This window comes from Amblyomma mixtum, chromosome 4 (genome assembly GCF_055824585.1).
Source record: "Amblyomma mixtum isolate Tamu chromosome 4, ASM5582458v1, whole genome shotgun sequence".
Taxonomy (NCBI): domain Eukaryota; kingdom Metazoa; phylum Arthropoda; class Arachnida; order Ixodida; family Ixodidae; genus Amblyomma; species Amblyomma mixtum.
This window is the reverse complement of record NC_143015.1, coordinates 10,450,239-10,467,399: the sequence shown is the minus strand read 5'-3', so window position 1 is coordinate 10,467,399 and position 17,161 is coordinate 10,450,239. Positions and strand designations below refer to the sequence as shown.

At 48.4% G+C, this 17,161-nt stretch overlaps 1 protein-coding gene across 2 annotated transcripts; it reads right to left on the bottom strand.

The window, feature by feature from the left end:
• Positions 1-2,356: 2,356 nt before the first annotated feature.
• LOC149345674 (uncharacterized) lies at positions 2,357-16,794 on the bottom strand. 2 transcript variants are annotated; one of them, XM_089585272.1, is made up of 2 exons: positions 16,082-16,794; positions 2,357-4,612 (listed from the first exon to the last, which is right to left on the bottom strand). In XM_089585272.1, the coding sequence occupies exons 1-2, from the start codon at positions 16,388-16,390 to the stop codon at positions 3,326-3,328; spliced, it is 1,596 nt and encodes a 531-aa protein (XP_089441398.1). In that variant the 5' UTR covers positions 16,391-16,794; the 3' UTR covers positions 2,357-3,325. The 2 variants fall into 2 exon arrangements, with proteins under 2 accessions (XP_089441398.1, XP_089441399.1); XM_089585273.1 differs by having other exon boundaries at positions 16,082-16,247.
• Positions 16,795-17,161: the final 367 nt, after the last annotated feature.

The following is a 17,161-nucleotide window of genomic DNA, read 5'->3' as shown; positions in this document are numbered from 1 at the left end:
TTTATTAGTGTTTAAAGACATCAGCCATTTGCTGCACCAAGATTCGATGTAGTCCAGGTCTGCTTGCAATATTTCGGGATCGCTGCTGTTAGTGATAGGCCGATAGATTACGTAGTCGTCGGCAAACAATCGCATGTTAGAAGTGATAACAGTAGGCAAGTCATTAATGTAGATTAAGAAAAGCAAAGGGCTGAGTACTGTGCCTTGTGGCACACCAGAAGCAACGGGGTGCAAGGGGGAGGAGTGTCCATTAGCATGCACGAACTGTTGATGGTTAGTGATTGAATGACTGGAAAACCAGGTCTGTTATGTACTGAAATGCAATCGGACAAGAAGCCTCTGTTTTAGCTCTTGTTTCTGAGTTGTAGATCATAAAGACCGGACAGTGGTCACTAATACCTGATGTAATAGTACCAGCGTCGGAAATGACCGTCTCTATGTTTGCTATCAGTAAATAAATTATGGACTTACTAGATGGCGTGACGCGAGTTGATTTTTCAATTACATTTGTGAAACCAGAGCTGTGCAGCTTTGTGATAAGGTCATTTGGAGCAGTATTACGTTGAGAAATGTTAACGGGAAAATCACCTCCCCCAAATTAGTCTGAGGTTATTAAGAAGCATGCAGTCAAGAATTATGTCAAATAAGGAAAGAAAATTTTAAACATTGCCGTCCGGGAGCAGGTACACAACTGTAACCGCTTCCTGCTTATATTTCAAAGTTAATATTTCAAAATCATTTTGAAAACTCTGGAACTATCTCAGTCATGGGCAGAATCAATATATATAGCAACACCACCGCCGCGTTTACCAGAAAGATTAATAAAAAGTTGCTATACCCCTCAAGGCAAAGAATATTAAAATGCTCATAGTACCAAGCTTCTGTCGACTCATAATTAAATAGTTTTAAGGCGCAAAAAACAGAAAAGACAAATAGGTGGGTGACAGGACGAAGCGCCAGTTTTAATTATGAACCAAAACCAACTAGCCCTGCAGCAAGAGCTCTTAGACTATATATCTGTCGACATTATTATCTTATCTACTCATCTAATAAACTACTAATGCACTCATCCTAGTTACAAGCAGAACGCGTGTTGATATGTAAAACAGAGTTTTGTATGGATTGGTCAAGTTTTGTTTTGTGGAAAAGCAAACTTATGATAGCGCATTTTCGATAGATGCGGTATCACTGCGTTCCGCTAAACGTAGCCTAGCAGATCTTTTCAAGTTTCATTTTCTATCTGCAGAGCATCGGTGCTGTCTGCCTGCTTTGCGAAAATCGTTCCATTAACCGACCAGACAGACTTCCACTGATGCTCCCGTTTCCTTTTGGCAGCCAGGTCAAAAAAAAAAAAAACGGCCGCGCACCGAAGGAAAGCTGCACATGCTCAGAGGGACACGGAAGTGCTGCTTCGCGTAGTCTAACGTTAAAGCCAACACGCGGCTGTGACGGGCACACTTGCGCTCCGAAGACCACGTCCGCGCACTCCCGAGTTCACCCTGCACGTTGATCATGCATGCTGTACAGTCGGCAGCCACGCAACTCAGTCACGTGAATGGAAGTGAGGGTATGAGCATGCTATACCTACTGCCCTCCACACCAGGCAGGTGGGCCGCGAGGCAGTGCTACAATAAATAAGTTGCAGAGCAGAACAAACCTGGTGAGGATGGCTTTATTAGGAGATCTATAGTTACGTTCAGATTACGGTTGGTCTACACATTTCTTGTTAGGACTCCTTTCAGAAAGGTGTATTGGAATGCCGGCTGTAGAAGAGCGCAAACTTGCGATTCTCAAAACACAGGAAAATCCAAACTGCGTTTCAGACGCGGGGAAACCGCTGCAGGCTTCACATGAAAAGCGCGTTGGGAGTGCGAGAATCTCCCATGGGCGGAATTCCCCCGACGACTGCTGTCCACTTCACCTGCAGCATTCACACCCACGTGTGTCGACGGGGTGCACATGTCCACAAGGAAATTTATGCGCGTACACCAAACCGCCGAAGTTTCCCAGCCCTAAAGGTCTACATGTACAAATCATCTAGTAAGAAAAAATTGGCAGTGGCTTAGCTCTGGTTAAGCCTGGATATACAAGTGAAAAGCTGCAGTTATGCTTTGACGTCATGGCTGTCGCAGTTCGCGCACGATGCACTGGGAGCACCACGATAACGGTGTAGGCCAGCGCGTTATATAGCCCTCCTTCAGCATGCGTAATAACTGCGGTAAGCACGCGGCTGCAACGAAAGGTCAAACGGTGGCGAGGAGGCGAACGCGCAGTAGTGGCGGCGGCAAGGCGGCGGCGCACATGCGCAGTCGCGCGCGGCTGCGCCGAAAGGTCAGGCGGCAGAGACGGCGCGGCGGCGGGGGCGGCCGCTCCGACCACCTGCGCCTCTTCTGTGACGTCACTCGGTTCTGCGCACGCGCAGCTGTGGCTAATTCTAATCACGGAGCATACGCCAGACCCGGTGTTGACTAGCCTAATGAAGCTTCTCGCTTCAAAAAAAAAAAAAAAAAAAAACCTCGGCGTGTGCAGACACCAAAAAGTTGCCCGCAGCGAAAAAAAAAAGACAGCGTCAGCGGCTAACCCCTATAACAGTAACACTGGAAGGCTCAGGTGAATTCCACAAGTGCCCTGGCGGCGACGTTGCAACGCTGCTCCGCATCTCCGTAGAACTCGCCCATGTGGTTTCCGCTTGAGCAGAGGGCGTAGCAGGAGGCCACGGAAAAAAGCCTGTCTTCCATAAGGCTCCGTTTCGCTGAATGAGTGTCAGGGGAGTGTCGGATTGAGCCAAGCCTGTAGGCCTCTAAGGCGGCTAGAAGGGCTTTTGTGTCCACGTAATGCGGGGACCACTCCTGCAGGGCATCGTCAGTCTCGTTGGCTTCAGTGACGAAGCAGTAACGAGCCACTTGCTGCAGGTCTTTAGGGGGCGCGTAGAAGTGTTCCCCGAGAACTTCACCTGCAAGCAGCCTCCCTGCACCGCCGTAGTCGACGGCCGGCGGCAGGTCCAGATGGTACAGAGGGAACACGAAGTACTCTTCGGAGGCTGTTAGTGCGCCATGCACGCTCCATTTGTGGCTCAGCACGGACCTGGGCTTCACGATGTTGCGCGAGTCATGCTGCTGCAGCCTCCACTGAACTTTCATCAGTTTCACCCAGGTGTTGGAAAAGCTGGTTCCGGGGGCGGGCTCCGGCAAGACGCTGGCAAGGTAGTTTTCGACGTCCAACTGAGAGGTTTCCTTCCTGGCGGTCATGTGGAGCATAGCACCGCTGCGGCGCATCGCAACACCAGGCTGAACGTCTCGGATGTCTTGAATCAGGGTGTCGGCTCCTAGATCTTTGGGAAAAAGGCTGAACCAGGCCACGCCAGTTCTGCTTTCAACCTCCGGTAGGCAGCGGCGGGTGAGCGATGACCAAGGAAGACCAAAGGGTTGAAGTGTGGCGTCAGCGATTTCGCGGTTGCCATCCAGCCTAGCTCGGTGACTACACAAAGCCCCACGCTGAGGGTCGGTGCTTTCCGCCTCTCGGACTTGAGCCGCAGAAGGTACCCAACAGCCCTGAGCGGGCTGGGCTTCTCCGCATGTACCTCAATGTTGGCGGAATATCGGTGAGCCCAAAGGAAGTGCGTGTCGATGAGGAGGGCCCAGCAGTCGGTGGGGAAGCCGGGAGTCACGGCATCACTCACGTTCGGGTTCGACAGCCGCAGAATTTTTGGTTCTGGTTCGGCAATGGAGGTTGCCAACGCTTCAAGAGTCAGCATATCCATTTCCTGGGTTGTAGAGGCCAATTCGGAGGTTAGCATCGCGGAAACACCGAAAAGAGCCAGCATTTTCTGGACGCACTTTTGGTAGCGGAGCCACGGCTCGGTTCGTCTTCGCTGACCAGCGAATATCCGCATTAACGCTACCCAGGCTCCAAACATGGCGCTGCTTACGATCTTTAGGAGAGGGTTTGCCGTCGCGGCTTGATAAAGGGTAAGATCGAGAGTCACCTGGAACCATAGGTGGATGTTCCAATTTCCGGAGAGCTCAATACAAAGCAAGTCTTTAGGGGATGTCATCGGCCATGGGGGGTGGTGTTCGGCCATGCACGTTTTCAGTTCGTCGAGACCGGTTTTCGAATGCCTCATGCATGACATGACCAAAGCGGCTACCTTATCTTGGGCGCTCGGTGCCGACCTTGTTGGGGTGCCGTGCCTTCTGGCGTAGCGGGGAGCCCAGTTAACGGAATTCAATGCATGGGTGTACACTTCGTCTTCGGCAAGATCGAGAATGGAGACCATATGGTGGTGCTGCCTCCAGCCGTCGCACACAAATCTGTAGGAATTTCCGCACCGGTCTTTAGGCCAGCTGAGGGAAGATTCTATGCCAGCCTTGTACCTCTGGCACGCCGCATTGTCGCCGTCAGGGAAAAGGGGCAGATCCGTGATATCGGTGTGCAGCCTTGGGGTAGTGGCGCGGAAAAAATCGCCGTGCTGGACGCGAATCCACTGCGTAACTATCAGATAGATGACTGCAGTAAAGACTTCTTCAAGTGTCGCTGTTAGCAGGACCACCTCAATCCACAGGCTTGGACCGCAGTTTGCCTGGCGAGCGAACACTTGAAGAGTGCCGTGATCCTGCGCGCGAGAAAAACGAAAAGCGTAAATTTTCACTGCCTCATCAGAGCGCTCGCGATAGAGTAGTGGTTCGGGCGGGGCACTTTATCCGATTTATTTAAAATGTCCCAAAATATGGTCTGCCTTGTCTCATGAGAGCTTCGAACTAATCGAATATCATATTTGATTCGTCGAATGAATCAAATCGCGCATGTTCAAGATTGTTTAAAAGAGAAGCATAAATTTGGAATTTTTCGAGTACTTTTCAAATAATTTGCATGAAGGGGAAATAAGGCAAGCCGTAGTTGTCTTCGTCGACTGTTTCAAGAGAAGGGCCCACTTGTACGCCTCACAGCGCTCCGCCGCCATCTTTCTGCGCGAGAGGCAGAGTTATCGCGACATGATCCATTCGATTCGCGGTTTCATGATGCTCATACATGGCCTCCAAGATTGGGAGACACAGCAGGGCTCAGGCAGGTTTAGCAAACCCTGCTTTGACGCCCGATCTCGGAGATCATGGCGCAAATGTTGCTGCAGCGCCTCATCTACTGAGCTGTGGCGCTGTCATCAGTAGCAAAAGGTAATTTTCCTGTATGTGCAACATGTCGGTCAGTTATTGTGCTGGCTTCGTGCAGTCTACCCCTTAGCGGAGGCATCCTCGGGCAGCTATGGCTACTCCACTAGTTATAGAGCCGTACAGCAACTGCCGTCCGCACTTTGGTGCTACGCACGATTATTCGTTTCGTACGCTTAATCGCACTAGTAGCGAGTATTTGTAATAATATTTCATTTCATTTCATTTCATTTATTGGTTTTGTTTGGCCAGTACAGAGACTGCAAACAAGGGAGAGCAAGCTAAAGGCGCCTAGTAGCGCCTGACAGAGGCCTGCCCTCCCCATGTAAAAAAAACAAAACAAAGTGGCACTTGGCAATGGTACAAAGTTTCCATAAGTAACAGAAACTAGAAAAGCAGCGGATATATTAACAACGAAACAGAGATCAAGCATGCATAGAGCTAAGCACAACAAACTAAGATCAAAACATAACAAAGACAAAAACTGATTAGGTAGAAACACACCACAACTAGCTATAACAAAAATATTCATGAACAGTTTTCCTAAACCTGACCTCGGACATATTTTGTAGCGACAATTCTGTTAAATATGGATAGGTGTTTAATGTATGAGGAATTATGTGAGTTAGTTTTTGGAACCCATAGTTTGTACGGGATTTTGATGCATGGTATTGAGGGTGCCTAAGACTGTATGCTGTTTGGGCAATTAAATATGTGCTCTCGAAAGTCTGCCAGTTTCCTTTCATAAGGTTTCTGATATAAACAGCAAGCTTCTTGTGGTAAGCCGCCGTGATGGTTAGCAGTCTATGGTTGAGGAAGGAAGGACCTGTGCTCTCACTGTAATGTAAATTATCAATCGCTCGTACAGCTCTTTTTTGTAAAGTAAGTACTTTCACAAGATTGGTTGAGGTAGTCGTTCCCCAGATCAACAAACAATATTGTACATGCGAAAAGACTAGAGAGAAATAAATTAGAGAGAAATATACGGATCGTATTCGATTAGGTTCCATCACAATTCGATTCATATTCTATTCAGTTTTGAGCAATTTTATTCGTATTCGATTTGGCTTTGAAAGTTACTATTTGCACACACAGCCTACAGCAGGATACATCTTAAAAAAAAAAAAACAGCAGTTGTTGGCACTGGGCCACGATCCGAGGCGTCCTGGATTTCAAGAGAAAATTAAATCAGGTTTTTAATGTTTGACTTTATTAAAGAAGCCAGGTATCAGAATTTTAGACCTTGATAACTTTCTCTTGTGATTAGCATGTTATCTAGGTAACAAGAAAAATTTCTACAACTCCTTATTTTTGTTCTGAAATAATTCTGTGCGTAGGTACTGAATGTGAGCGGAGCTTCACCGTAGACTTAAGTTGTATCCGACTATAGTTATTTTATTTAGACTCTTTGCGCAAAATTTTAAATATAATTAAGTAGAACGTGTTGTCGGGCTAGTTGGTTGAATACTTCAGACAATGGGGCGAAGGGGCAAATGGGGAGGGAATGATCCTATTTCCACAAAGCATTTCTACTAACATATTTCCACAGAAAATGAGGCATAATGCGATTCTACCATTTAGATAATTTCTCCCTTTGGAAAAGCAGGAGAGCGGTCACCCCTATATCACCCTCAGCGTTTCGCTAAAGGCGGGCTCAATGGGCTACACGCTTTTGGGATCCTTTCTTCCGAGCTCTAAAATGCTGGTGAAATTCGAAAAGTTGGTTGGTTGGTTTATGGGGGTTTAACGTCCCTAAGCGACTTAGGCTATGAGAGACGCCATAGTGAAGGGCTCCGGAAATTTCCACCACCTGGGGTCCCCAGCAAACCAGAACCTCTCAGAGACGTCTAGCTAGACGTCTCTAAGAGATTTTTGGTTTGCTGGGTTCTTTAACGTGCACTGACATCGCACAGTATGCGAAAAGTAGTCCAGGAACAAGCATTCTCTGTCCTGGACAGCATAAAGTTCTCATTCAACAAAACCAGAATGCTTGTGTGGACAGCACGAGATTTCCGCACTCCGATGCGTGCCAACAGCGTCCCTACAGTCGGCAACTCCGTTTCGAATATAAAGCATACACGACATCACTGTGCCGATGATACAATCTCTGCACCTCCCGCCTTTTCGTCGATATGGTTCCCTGGCAAACAAAGGCTCAAAACCGCATCCGTTGCCGGGCGTCGCCGAGCATGATTTTCCCGTTCGGAGCTCTCCAACTCGGACCGTCTTGTAATGACTGCATGGGCGAAGTGACATATACGTCAGGTGTTCACTGTCAACCGTTCAAAGCAGGCCGGAGGAGCTAGAAATAAAAACTTTTAGGCGATCCACGGCAGATCGTTTGAATGCGTAACCAGGCAAACGTTCGTTACATTCGAGGAATTGACAGACTAAATTTCGTTATATCCGAGGTGGCATACTTATGGGTTCCTTATATCCGAGGTCAGCACATTGAGGTTCCCTATATCCATGGTTAGCACACGAAAGGTGGTTATATCCGAGGTGGCATGCTGTAATATGCCATGGTGGGAAGGTGGCACCGGCCCACCGGGTTGTGGGCAACCTGCATTCAATATGCTACTGAGAGACGGCAGCGCCATTTGCGCTTGCACAGACTCGTCTGATGGTCACGCATCAATAGTCTTCAGTAGCGTGGCTTTTTGGGCTTGTTGGTACATACTTCAAAGACACTGTAGCGCAGCAAAAGACGAGGACACAAGAAACGAGAGACGAACACCACGAGCGCTCGTGGTGTTCGTCTCTCGTTTCTTGTGTCCTCGTCTTTTGCTGCGCTACAGTGTCTTTGAAATAGTCTTCAGTGCCCTGACACGTGACAAGAAATGCTTCCCGACCGAAAACACCCACCCGGTCAATATTATCTTTGGCCACTGAGAGCGCGGAAGTTTTTGTTTAAATCACTCAACGCCGTCAACGACGCCTATTACTACGGATAAGGCCCCACACACAGCTGACGTTTAAGAAGTTAAAGCAGACGACGCTGCAACGACTCTCGGCCCAGCGGCGATTTCCTTTGTACAGAACGACGGCTGACCGAACAGTCATACCGCTCGCGATGAGGTCAAGAAATTGCCAGTGGTTGAGCTCTGGTTAAACCTGGAGGATCTGCGCGTAACCATATGTTGTTGCGTGAGTTACATTGCCCCCAGTCTCGCCGTTTCGCGTGCTCTTGCACGACCATACTGCGCATGCCCGAGGAGCATGCTCGAGGGATTTGCCACGCAAGCCCTTGGCATATTTAGAAGGGTCGCGCTGAAAGGAAGAGAAGCAGGCCTTTCAGCGGCCTGCTTAAACTAACTCAAGCATACGTAATAAGCCGCGTGAGTTATGCCACACCTTTCTTAAACATTAGCGCTGCGGAGAAGAAACTAGACTCGCTCATTCGACGGTGCATAAAGAGGGCCCTGAGATTACCGATTAGCACCTACACAGAGAAGCTGCTCTCTATGGGAGTGCACAATACCTGGGACGAAATAGCGGAGGCTGTCAGAATTTCCCAGCTCGAAAGATTAAGCCGAACAGCCACAGGCAGAGCCATCCTTGAAATGGTAGGCCTGCAAACAGATAGGGGACTACGAGTCAAATCGAGCATTCCGCAGGACTGCCGAGAAAGTCTAATCATTCCCCCACTCCCTCGTAGCATGCATCCCATATTCAACACTGAAAGGAGGGAGAAGAGGGCACAAGCACTTATCAGACGCTTCGATCCGATGGACAGCAAGTCCGTTCAGGGTTGCCAGATGGCTGCGACCTCAGGTAGCCAAATTGGCCTCCGTAGTAGCCCAAACGTAGCCAAAAGCGAAATTTTTGTGTAGCCCAAAAGTAGCCAAAAATATTGGTTTTTGTGAAGACATTTCTTAAGCATATTAAATTAATTTTCGGCGGGAATATTTACATATTAGATTTCTTTCCCGCACATGATGTCTGAGGGGGTGCGCGCGGCGTGCTCTTTTCGTTGTTTCATTTCATTTTTTTTTTTTCTCACAACAGAGAAAAAAGGAGCAGGAGCTAAAGGCTCACAGCCTGACAGAGGCTCCTGCCCCAGGTAGCACAATTTGGCATTTCAGTGCACACTTAATAAAAAGAAAAGATAGACATGGAAACAGCTCTCATTTACATAAACACATTTGAACATATAAATACTTCAACATATAAAAGTGAACATATAAATATGGAATTAGACAACACTTAGTAGAATTTAAGGAAAAAAAGAAACGCTAAATGCACATCTCGGCACTCTGCAAAACTCATGTAATTGCAAACACACACACACACATAGATTACAGACACATAGCACACCGTACTCTGATAATATATATACACCTTGATTACACCGAAAATTAATGAATACAAACAATGTCTTATTGAAGGAAAGAAATAGGTTTTTTTAACAAATACGATTTGACATATTTCTTAAACTCCGGTTTTTGGAATTCGATTTCTTCTCCTATGAAATTCAGCAAATAAGGAACTTGGAAATGTAAGATCTGTCTGCCATAATTGGTCCTAGTGAGCGGTATTCTTCTTGTGTGTTTACGTAAGGTGTATTTTGATTCTTGGAGGTTTGCTTCAGAGAGGTACAATTTATTGTTTTTTATGTATTGTAATAACTTGAAATAATATATTTGCGCAGCTGGAAGCATTTCATGTTTAATAAATAGCTTGTCTGTTGGAAGATCACATGGTTTTCCTTGATAATTTTCAAATATTCGCAACACCTTTTTTTGGAGGATCGTTAGTTTGTTATAGTTATGAGCTGTAGTAGTACCCCACACTAGACTACAATATGATAACTTGGAGATATGATAACGTTTCGCACCCGTCATGCACGCTAACCAGTGCGGCTAACCAGGTCCTAAAGATGGGGCCGCAGTTCCACTTTGCAGGCGCGGCAGTAGGCCATATCACCTGAGGCGGGTGACGACAACGATTCTGCACGCGGAAAAGAACGGCGGCGCTATATAACGGAATCGCAGCTCTAGTTTAGGAATATTTCACCTTTTAAATGTTCGCGCGCAGATTAGACACATCGACAGTGAAAATAACTTACTGTATACTTACGCAGCCTCACATTTCAATTTTATGCCTTAAGAGAAAGGGTCTCACTGAGAGCGTCACCTCAAAGCATCTAGCATGCGCCTTCTTGAAGCTACATTCTACGATATGCATGAGCTCAGAATAAATCAAGGATACGAGGGGGTACCCAAAAGAAACCGGACTAAATTTTTTGCTCGGCAAAGCTTCTGTGGTACCGCGTTTTGCCACTAGGAGCGCATAGAACGAACATTCCAGAGTCAGTAAGCCGAGTGCCGTCGTTGAAGGAGGTCAGACTAGTTTACGCAGACTTTTAGAGTGACGACTGTTTTGTGCGAACGTCGTTTTTGCAATGGCTGATTTTCGTGAACAGCGTGCGCCGGTGAAATTACGATTTTTGCTCGGAAAAAGTTGAATGGAAACTCATGAAATATTAAGAAAGACGTACAAGGACGATGCTATGGGGACAACTCAAGTGTTCCTGAATCGAATCCTGAATCAAAGCAACAATCATGCCAATGAAAAACTTCATATTCACCTCGCCTCAAGAAAGCTCGTCAGGTGAAACCAAACCTCAAAACAATGCTGATTTGTTTTTTCGACGTGAGAGGAGTCGTCCATTGAGAATTTGTTCCGCAGGGTCAGACAGTTAGCTAGGCTTTCTACTTGGATGTTTTGAAAAGATTGGGCAACAGTGTGCGGTGGAAGCGGCCAGATCTGTGGCGGTCGGGTGATTGGTTTTTCCATCATGGCAATGCCTCTGCTCACACCGCCCTGTCTCTACGACAATTTTGGACCAAAAATGGCATGACCCCTATTACTCAACCCTCATACTCTCCCGACCTTGCCCCGTGCTACTTTCTTTGTTTCCTAGAATGAAAAAATAGGTGAATGGAAAGCGTTTCGCTGATGTTGCTGAGGTGAAGAAAAAAACGACGGAGGCACTGTGAAGCATCACAAAAGATGAATTTAAACAATGTTTTGAAAAATGGAATGAAAGATTCGACAAGCGTATCATTGCAAGTGGGTAATACTTTGAAGGAGATTGAAAGTCTGTGCTTAAAATGTGAAGAAATAAGTTCAAACAAAAATAAGTCCGGTTTCTTTTGGGTACCCCCTCGTATATGTCATTAGATGATAATCTATGTCGATTTTATCTTCAGTCTAACAGCACATTCAGAATAACGAGAAAAACATATTACCCATTCCGGCCTTTTTGTAGTTCCGGATGTACATCGCCCACTTGCCCATTCTGAAAGTTCTCATAGCGACGGATCTAATGCCATGTCATGCCACTAACTTCCGCCGCCCTCTTTAGTTACAGTGGGTTCCGCACCGCGCCGAAGGACGGCTGCATGGCTCCGCTTGAGTGCACGCAGATTACGCAACGGTCACGGCGCTCTCGCGTCGCTCTCAATGAACCTCGAGGGCTGCACGTGTGCCGCTTGAGGCTGCAGAAAAAGCGCAGGCTCTTGCGAGTGGTGCGCTTGCTGTGTCCACCACGAGAAAACGAAGAAATAGAAAAAGACCTTATTAATGCGTAAGCATACTTGCCTCATGCGTATCTTGAGCAGAATGTGTCCGCAGAACCAGAATAAACAATACAAGAGAAGGACATGCCTGGCGGTGCCACCTACCGCAGCCGAAGCGGACGCCCAAACCACTAGGTCACGTCTACGGTTAACGGTTAACATGTGAGGATCACGAAACCAGACAACAGGAGCGTCAATGGGAGATCGCTCTCGTGTTCAGATGGCAACAGTCTATGTTCAGTGGCGAGGGCGCGGGTGGCGTTAGTACGCGGATTAAGTGGAATCTGTATAGGCCGTGAAGTGTTTCCGGGTGGCAATTTTCACGTAGTGTCCACTCTTTATAAAAGAAATCGAAAGGCCATGATCCTTGACCACCTGAAACACATAAGTTTTCTCGAACACAGCGTTTACAAATTGTCATTTTGTAGCAGATACGCTCAATTTCTTTAACCTGCTATAGGCTGCATTTTGATTCCAGCATGCCTTTTATTTCTGTGACTGTATAATTGCAACAGAGCACATTATAACTACTTTAACTTTTTTTTTCACGCATGAAAAAGATATAGCCCAAAAGTAGCCACATAGCCAAAACGAAATTTCTGACGCCAACTCGGACAAAAAGTAGCCCAATTTGGCTATTAATAGCCCAATCTGGCAACCCTGAGTCCGTTGCGTACGTGGACGCAGCAAGTGGCAAGTCGGGTGCGGCGGTCGCCTCGGTGGTCGGCGGCCGCGCTGCCCCCGTATCGGCAGCCACCATTAGAAGCCGCAACGCGGAAACAGCTGAAGAAGTTGCGATAGCGCTCGCTTGCGTTGGAACGGAAGCCAATTTTATAGCAAAACGGCCATCTATAATTTTGGAAAGGGTAGGATCTCGCCGGAAGCGGCAAGGATTCTGGCCAGTAGACAGCTAAACAGAAAAGTTAGCCTCATTTCGACTCGCGCACACGCGTCCATTCCTGGCAACGACGCGGCCCACGAGTTAGCCCGAGCTCTCTACTTCCGGGTAGCTGTAGAGCCGCCAGACTGCCAGAACATGGACGAGCGTCTGCAAAATTATACGGAAATTGTTGAAAATTATAGGTTACAGAGGAGACTGGTGCCACCACCTGATAAAGGTCTAAACAATAGGGAGGCAATCGCAAGGCGACGCCTCCAAGCTGGGAACTTCGTAAACCCGGTCTGGTCCTATCATGTTCATAGAGATAAAGAAAACGATAAGTGCAAGCACTGGGGCGAGAGGGACCCTCGACCACATAATCTGGGAATGCGCTAGCTCCCCAGGGGCTAACGAGAACAAATTGTAGAGAAACCTTGGAAGCCCTGCTGCGGAGCGAGGCCCCTGCTTCATAGCAACAAGATATCCGCCTGGCGGAAGAAGCCGCGAGAAATCAAGACCTCTACGCCTGCTTCTAATCGCGGAGGTCCCGGACCCCGTCACCCAGGCCTGCGTGCTGGGGACGGGGAGTAGGGTCCTTATCTGGCGGAAAATAAAGTTATCTGGCGTGCCTCACCGCGCGCGCTCTCCTTCCTTTCCTAAAAATGATCGGAGTGAAACACGTTGACAACGCCAACGGCAATGAACACATCGAACGCCGGCTGCCTATGGCATGGCTGAGGTGTCCACTGTACCAAAAGGGCAGTTATGCGCCTTCCCTACCCGCCGCGGTGGCTCAGTGGTAAGGCGCTCGCCTACGGAGCCGGAGTACCCGGGTTCGAACCCGACCGCGGCGGCCGCGTTTCGATGGAGGCGAAACGCAAGAGGTGCCCGTGTGCTGTGCGATGTCGGTGCACTTTAAAGATCCCCAGGTGGTTAAAATTATTCCGGAGACCTCCACTTCGGCACCCCTTTCTCTCTTCTTTCTTTCACTCCTACCTCTCTTCCCTTACGGCGCGGTTCAGGTGTCCGCCGATATGTATATGAGACAGATACTGCGCCATTTCCTTTCCTCAAAAACCAATTTCCCAACCAATTTACTTTATCTTCCCTCTGGTTCCGGCGTCCACCGAGGTGTGGCAACACCCTCTAAAGAAGCTTTTTCTAGAGGGTGTTGGGTGTGCTCACCTCGCCCTCACCTCACGCTACATATATGATGGCATAGCAGGCAGATTTTATATACACAACAAACCACGCAGATGGCGATGCGCAGTCGCTACTCGGATCAGAGAGGGAGAGAGAGAGACTGTCGGCGAGGCGATGGCGGCGACCCCGGCCAAAGCCACCTAGACATGGCGCTGCCCCGGCGCGCCAGCTGTGCGCCTTGTGACGTCACTTGCTCCTCGCGCATGCGCAGTATGGCCTTCTCAGAGCTCTGGGGAATGGCTCGGCGACTAGCGTAGTGTTGCTTTCACAACAAAACGGTATATTAAGGCGAAAGCCTTTAATGGTTCATACTGCCGTCCGTCCGTCTGCGTTACATCCAGCCCCTGGGGTGACACATCGACGATGACGGGTGTCCACCGAGATATGAGAGACAGTTACTGCGCAATTTCCTTTCCTCAAATACAATTTTCATTTTCTTCATTACGGCCCCTCTTTCTCCTTCTTTCACTTCCTCTCTTCCTGTAGTGTGCGGTTTAGGTGTCCACCGAGATGACAGACCATTGCTGCGCCATTTCCTTTCCTCAAAATGCGTTGCGTTCAAAGGGCAAGGCAACGCGTCGAACGGGTGGTGGCGTTCCGTTCCGTGGACTCCCTGATAGCGTTACAACACGCTCTAGCGTTCCATTCCTAAAGGCGAAGCATAAGCGCCATTATAATGAGCACTTAATTAGTATTTAGTTATTAATGAGTAATTGATCAATAATTAGTAATTTGTCACTACTTAGTAATTAGCACTAAATTATGTCTAACGTCATCGAGTGCTGACGTCGCCAGTGCCACAGACGTAGTCAAAGTGGTGCACGGAAACGCTTTCGTCTCCGCGCACTTTAGATAGTGAAAGTGTCCCCTGAATTTTTAATTATAACGATACAAACTCAATAGTACTTCAAGAGCTGCCCTATAATGAATAACACACCCAGTTAGGAGAGACCGTTAAATAGTATCGAAGCGTAAAGTTCTGAGCCTAAAACAAAAATGTAGTCAGGAACGCAGAAGGGGAGAAAGAAAGCACCTCAAAGCCTCTTTAACAGCGTAAGGGGTGTTTGAGCATTTGACCTAAATGTATAATGCACACCCCGGGCCAATTCTAACGAAAAAAAAACTGGCTGTGGTCCGCCCTCCAAATCGTGACCAAGAAACGTTGCTGATCCACAACTTGACTCCCACTACTGCACGACATCGATGTGAGCGTTGCCTTCTGTGAGTGCTGCTAACCATTACGCTGAAATGGCTGCCACCTGCGTGGTGCTGCCACCTCTTCCTACACCGCTGCCGCATTTTGGCAAACAGGCATACGAAGACACGACCAGCAGCACGAGATGTGCTACCTTTCGGCTTGACAGCTGGAGACGCTGATTGCGAATGCTACAAGAAATAGAAACTCAGCGCAGTAGGTGCAATAGATCCAGTAGCTCCGCGAGCACTGTAGATGCACACCCTTCGTCAAAAGTAGAGCCCAGAAGTGGTTTGCTTTCTAAGCCATCTAGTGGGGTTATTTAGCAGCGTGGAGTTAGCGTGGAGCCAAATGAGTAGAGTTACCTTCACCTCCAAAAGATTTAGAACACTGGCGATGCATGACAAGCCACGAGGCATGGATCAAAACCAAACTTCTTGGGCTCCAGAATTCGGAGAAAGGGCATACGTACACTGCACGCGAAGCCTGTGCTGAAATGTCATGTTTTTCGGCATATAGCATGAAAGCAATCCTAGATCGTGTGTTCGTTGCAAATACAGCAGGCTGTGTAAGCGGCGAGTTCGTTGCGGTTAGAAATGCAGGCTTGCCTGCATTTCTTGCGTACGGCATCGGCAGTTCATGAAGCGAAGTTTTCTCGAACCTAGTACCGTCCATAGCGCACGTGTTACTCGCAGGGCGTTCGTAATGCCTCTTGAGCCGCCGCGGTGGCTTAGTGGTTATAGTGCTCGGCTGCTAACTCGAAAGGCACGGGTTCGATCCCGGCCGCGGCGGTCGAATTTCGATGGAGGCGATATCCTCTAGTCTGTCTACACTGCGATGACAGTGCACGTTAAAGACCCTCAGGTGGTCGAAATTTCCGGAGCCCGTCACTACGGCCTCTCTCATAGTCTAAGTCGCTTTGAGACGTTAAACCCTATAAACCAACCAAACCTTGAGCCGGCCTCTCGTCCGTAAGAGCACAGACAACGTAGCCAACACAACAAGCAATCGCCCGACCTAGACTTATCGACAGCAGCCACGCCCTGTTCCATACCTCGTCTCCCGTTCGAAGCCCTCGCTGGTCACGCGCCGCGGATGAAGACGCTCCGGCGGCGACGTCACCCTGGATTGCGTTCCGGGCCACAGGCCGCCAAGACTTCCATCGAAGACGAATCAGCTCACGGATGCTGCGACGAAGGGGCAGGGGACACCTCTGCGACGTCATGATGCCCCGACCACCCGAGAAGGCTTCCAAGTCAGAGTCCGCAGAGCCGGTCGTGGGTCCACTGTGTGCAGCGTTCGGCACCTCGTCGCCTAGCGCTACGTTGCCGAATCCAATCGTATCGGCGGTGCGCTTGGGCATGGATCTCGCTGTGTTGCACAAACTCGAGGGTTGCCTCTCCAGCCTCTGCTGATCTTGCCCTCGCTCGGTTAGTCAAGGTCAAGATGTTGCTGCTGCTGCTGCTTCGTGCGCCAGGTGCTTCGACGAAGCGCGTGGCGCTTGCGCTCTCGCGATCACCTTCTCTTCTTCGGAATGAATGAAAAGTACTCCTGGCGGCAAAATCAGCAGTTACAGTGACCTTGAAACCACAAGGTTTAAAAATGATGCCCTTTGCCTATGTGCTGCAGGTTCTCCACTGTGCGAGGAAGAAAGTGCAGGTGATGAACAGAACAGTTCCTACCTTCGAATGGCTTTCCCAACGGGAACCCATAGGGCGCGATATCTTATTTCTTTCTCTGGAGTCTGGTGGAATAGGCTTTGTTCACTTATTCGGCATCAGCTTGTTTCGCGGGTTTTTCTTTTTAAAATCGGCAAACCACCTTTTTTTCGTAGCTGTGCTTATTAAGCATCTCAATGCTCATTTTCCTTTCCTGTTCACACCGACTGGACAACTCGTTAGAGGCCATTATGCGGATTCCTTAAGGAAGTTGCTGACACCTTCAATTTCCTCACCGTGCGCTTTTCTTGAACTACCTCTAAGGCGTCTCCAGAAAGCAGATGACTCAGGCACTTACAGAGTATTAAGGCGAAAGCCTTTAATGGCTCATACTGTCGTGGCCAAGATGTGTTAGCAAATTTGTCCGAGTTTCAGATTGGTCGAAATGTTCGTGACGTCACTTCGCGCGAATTTTG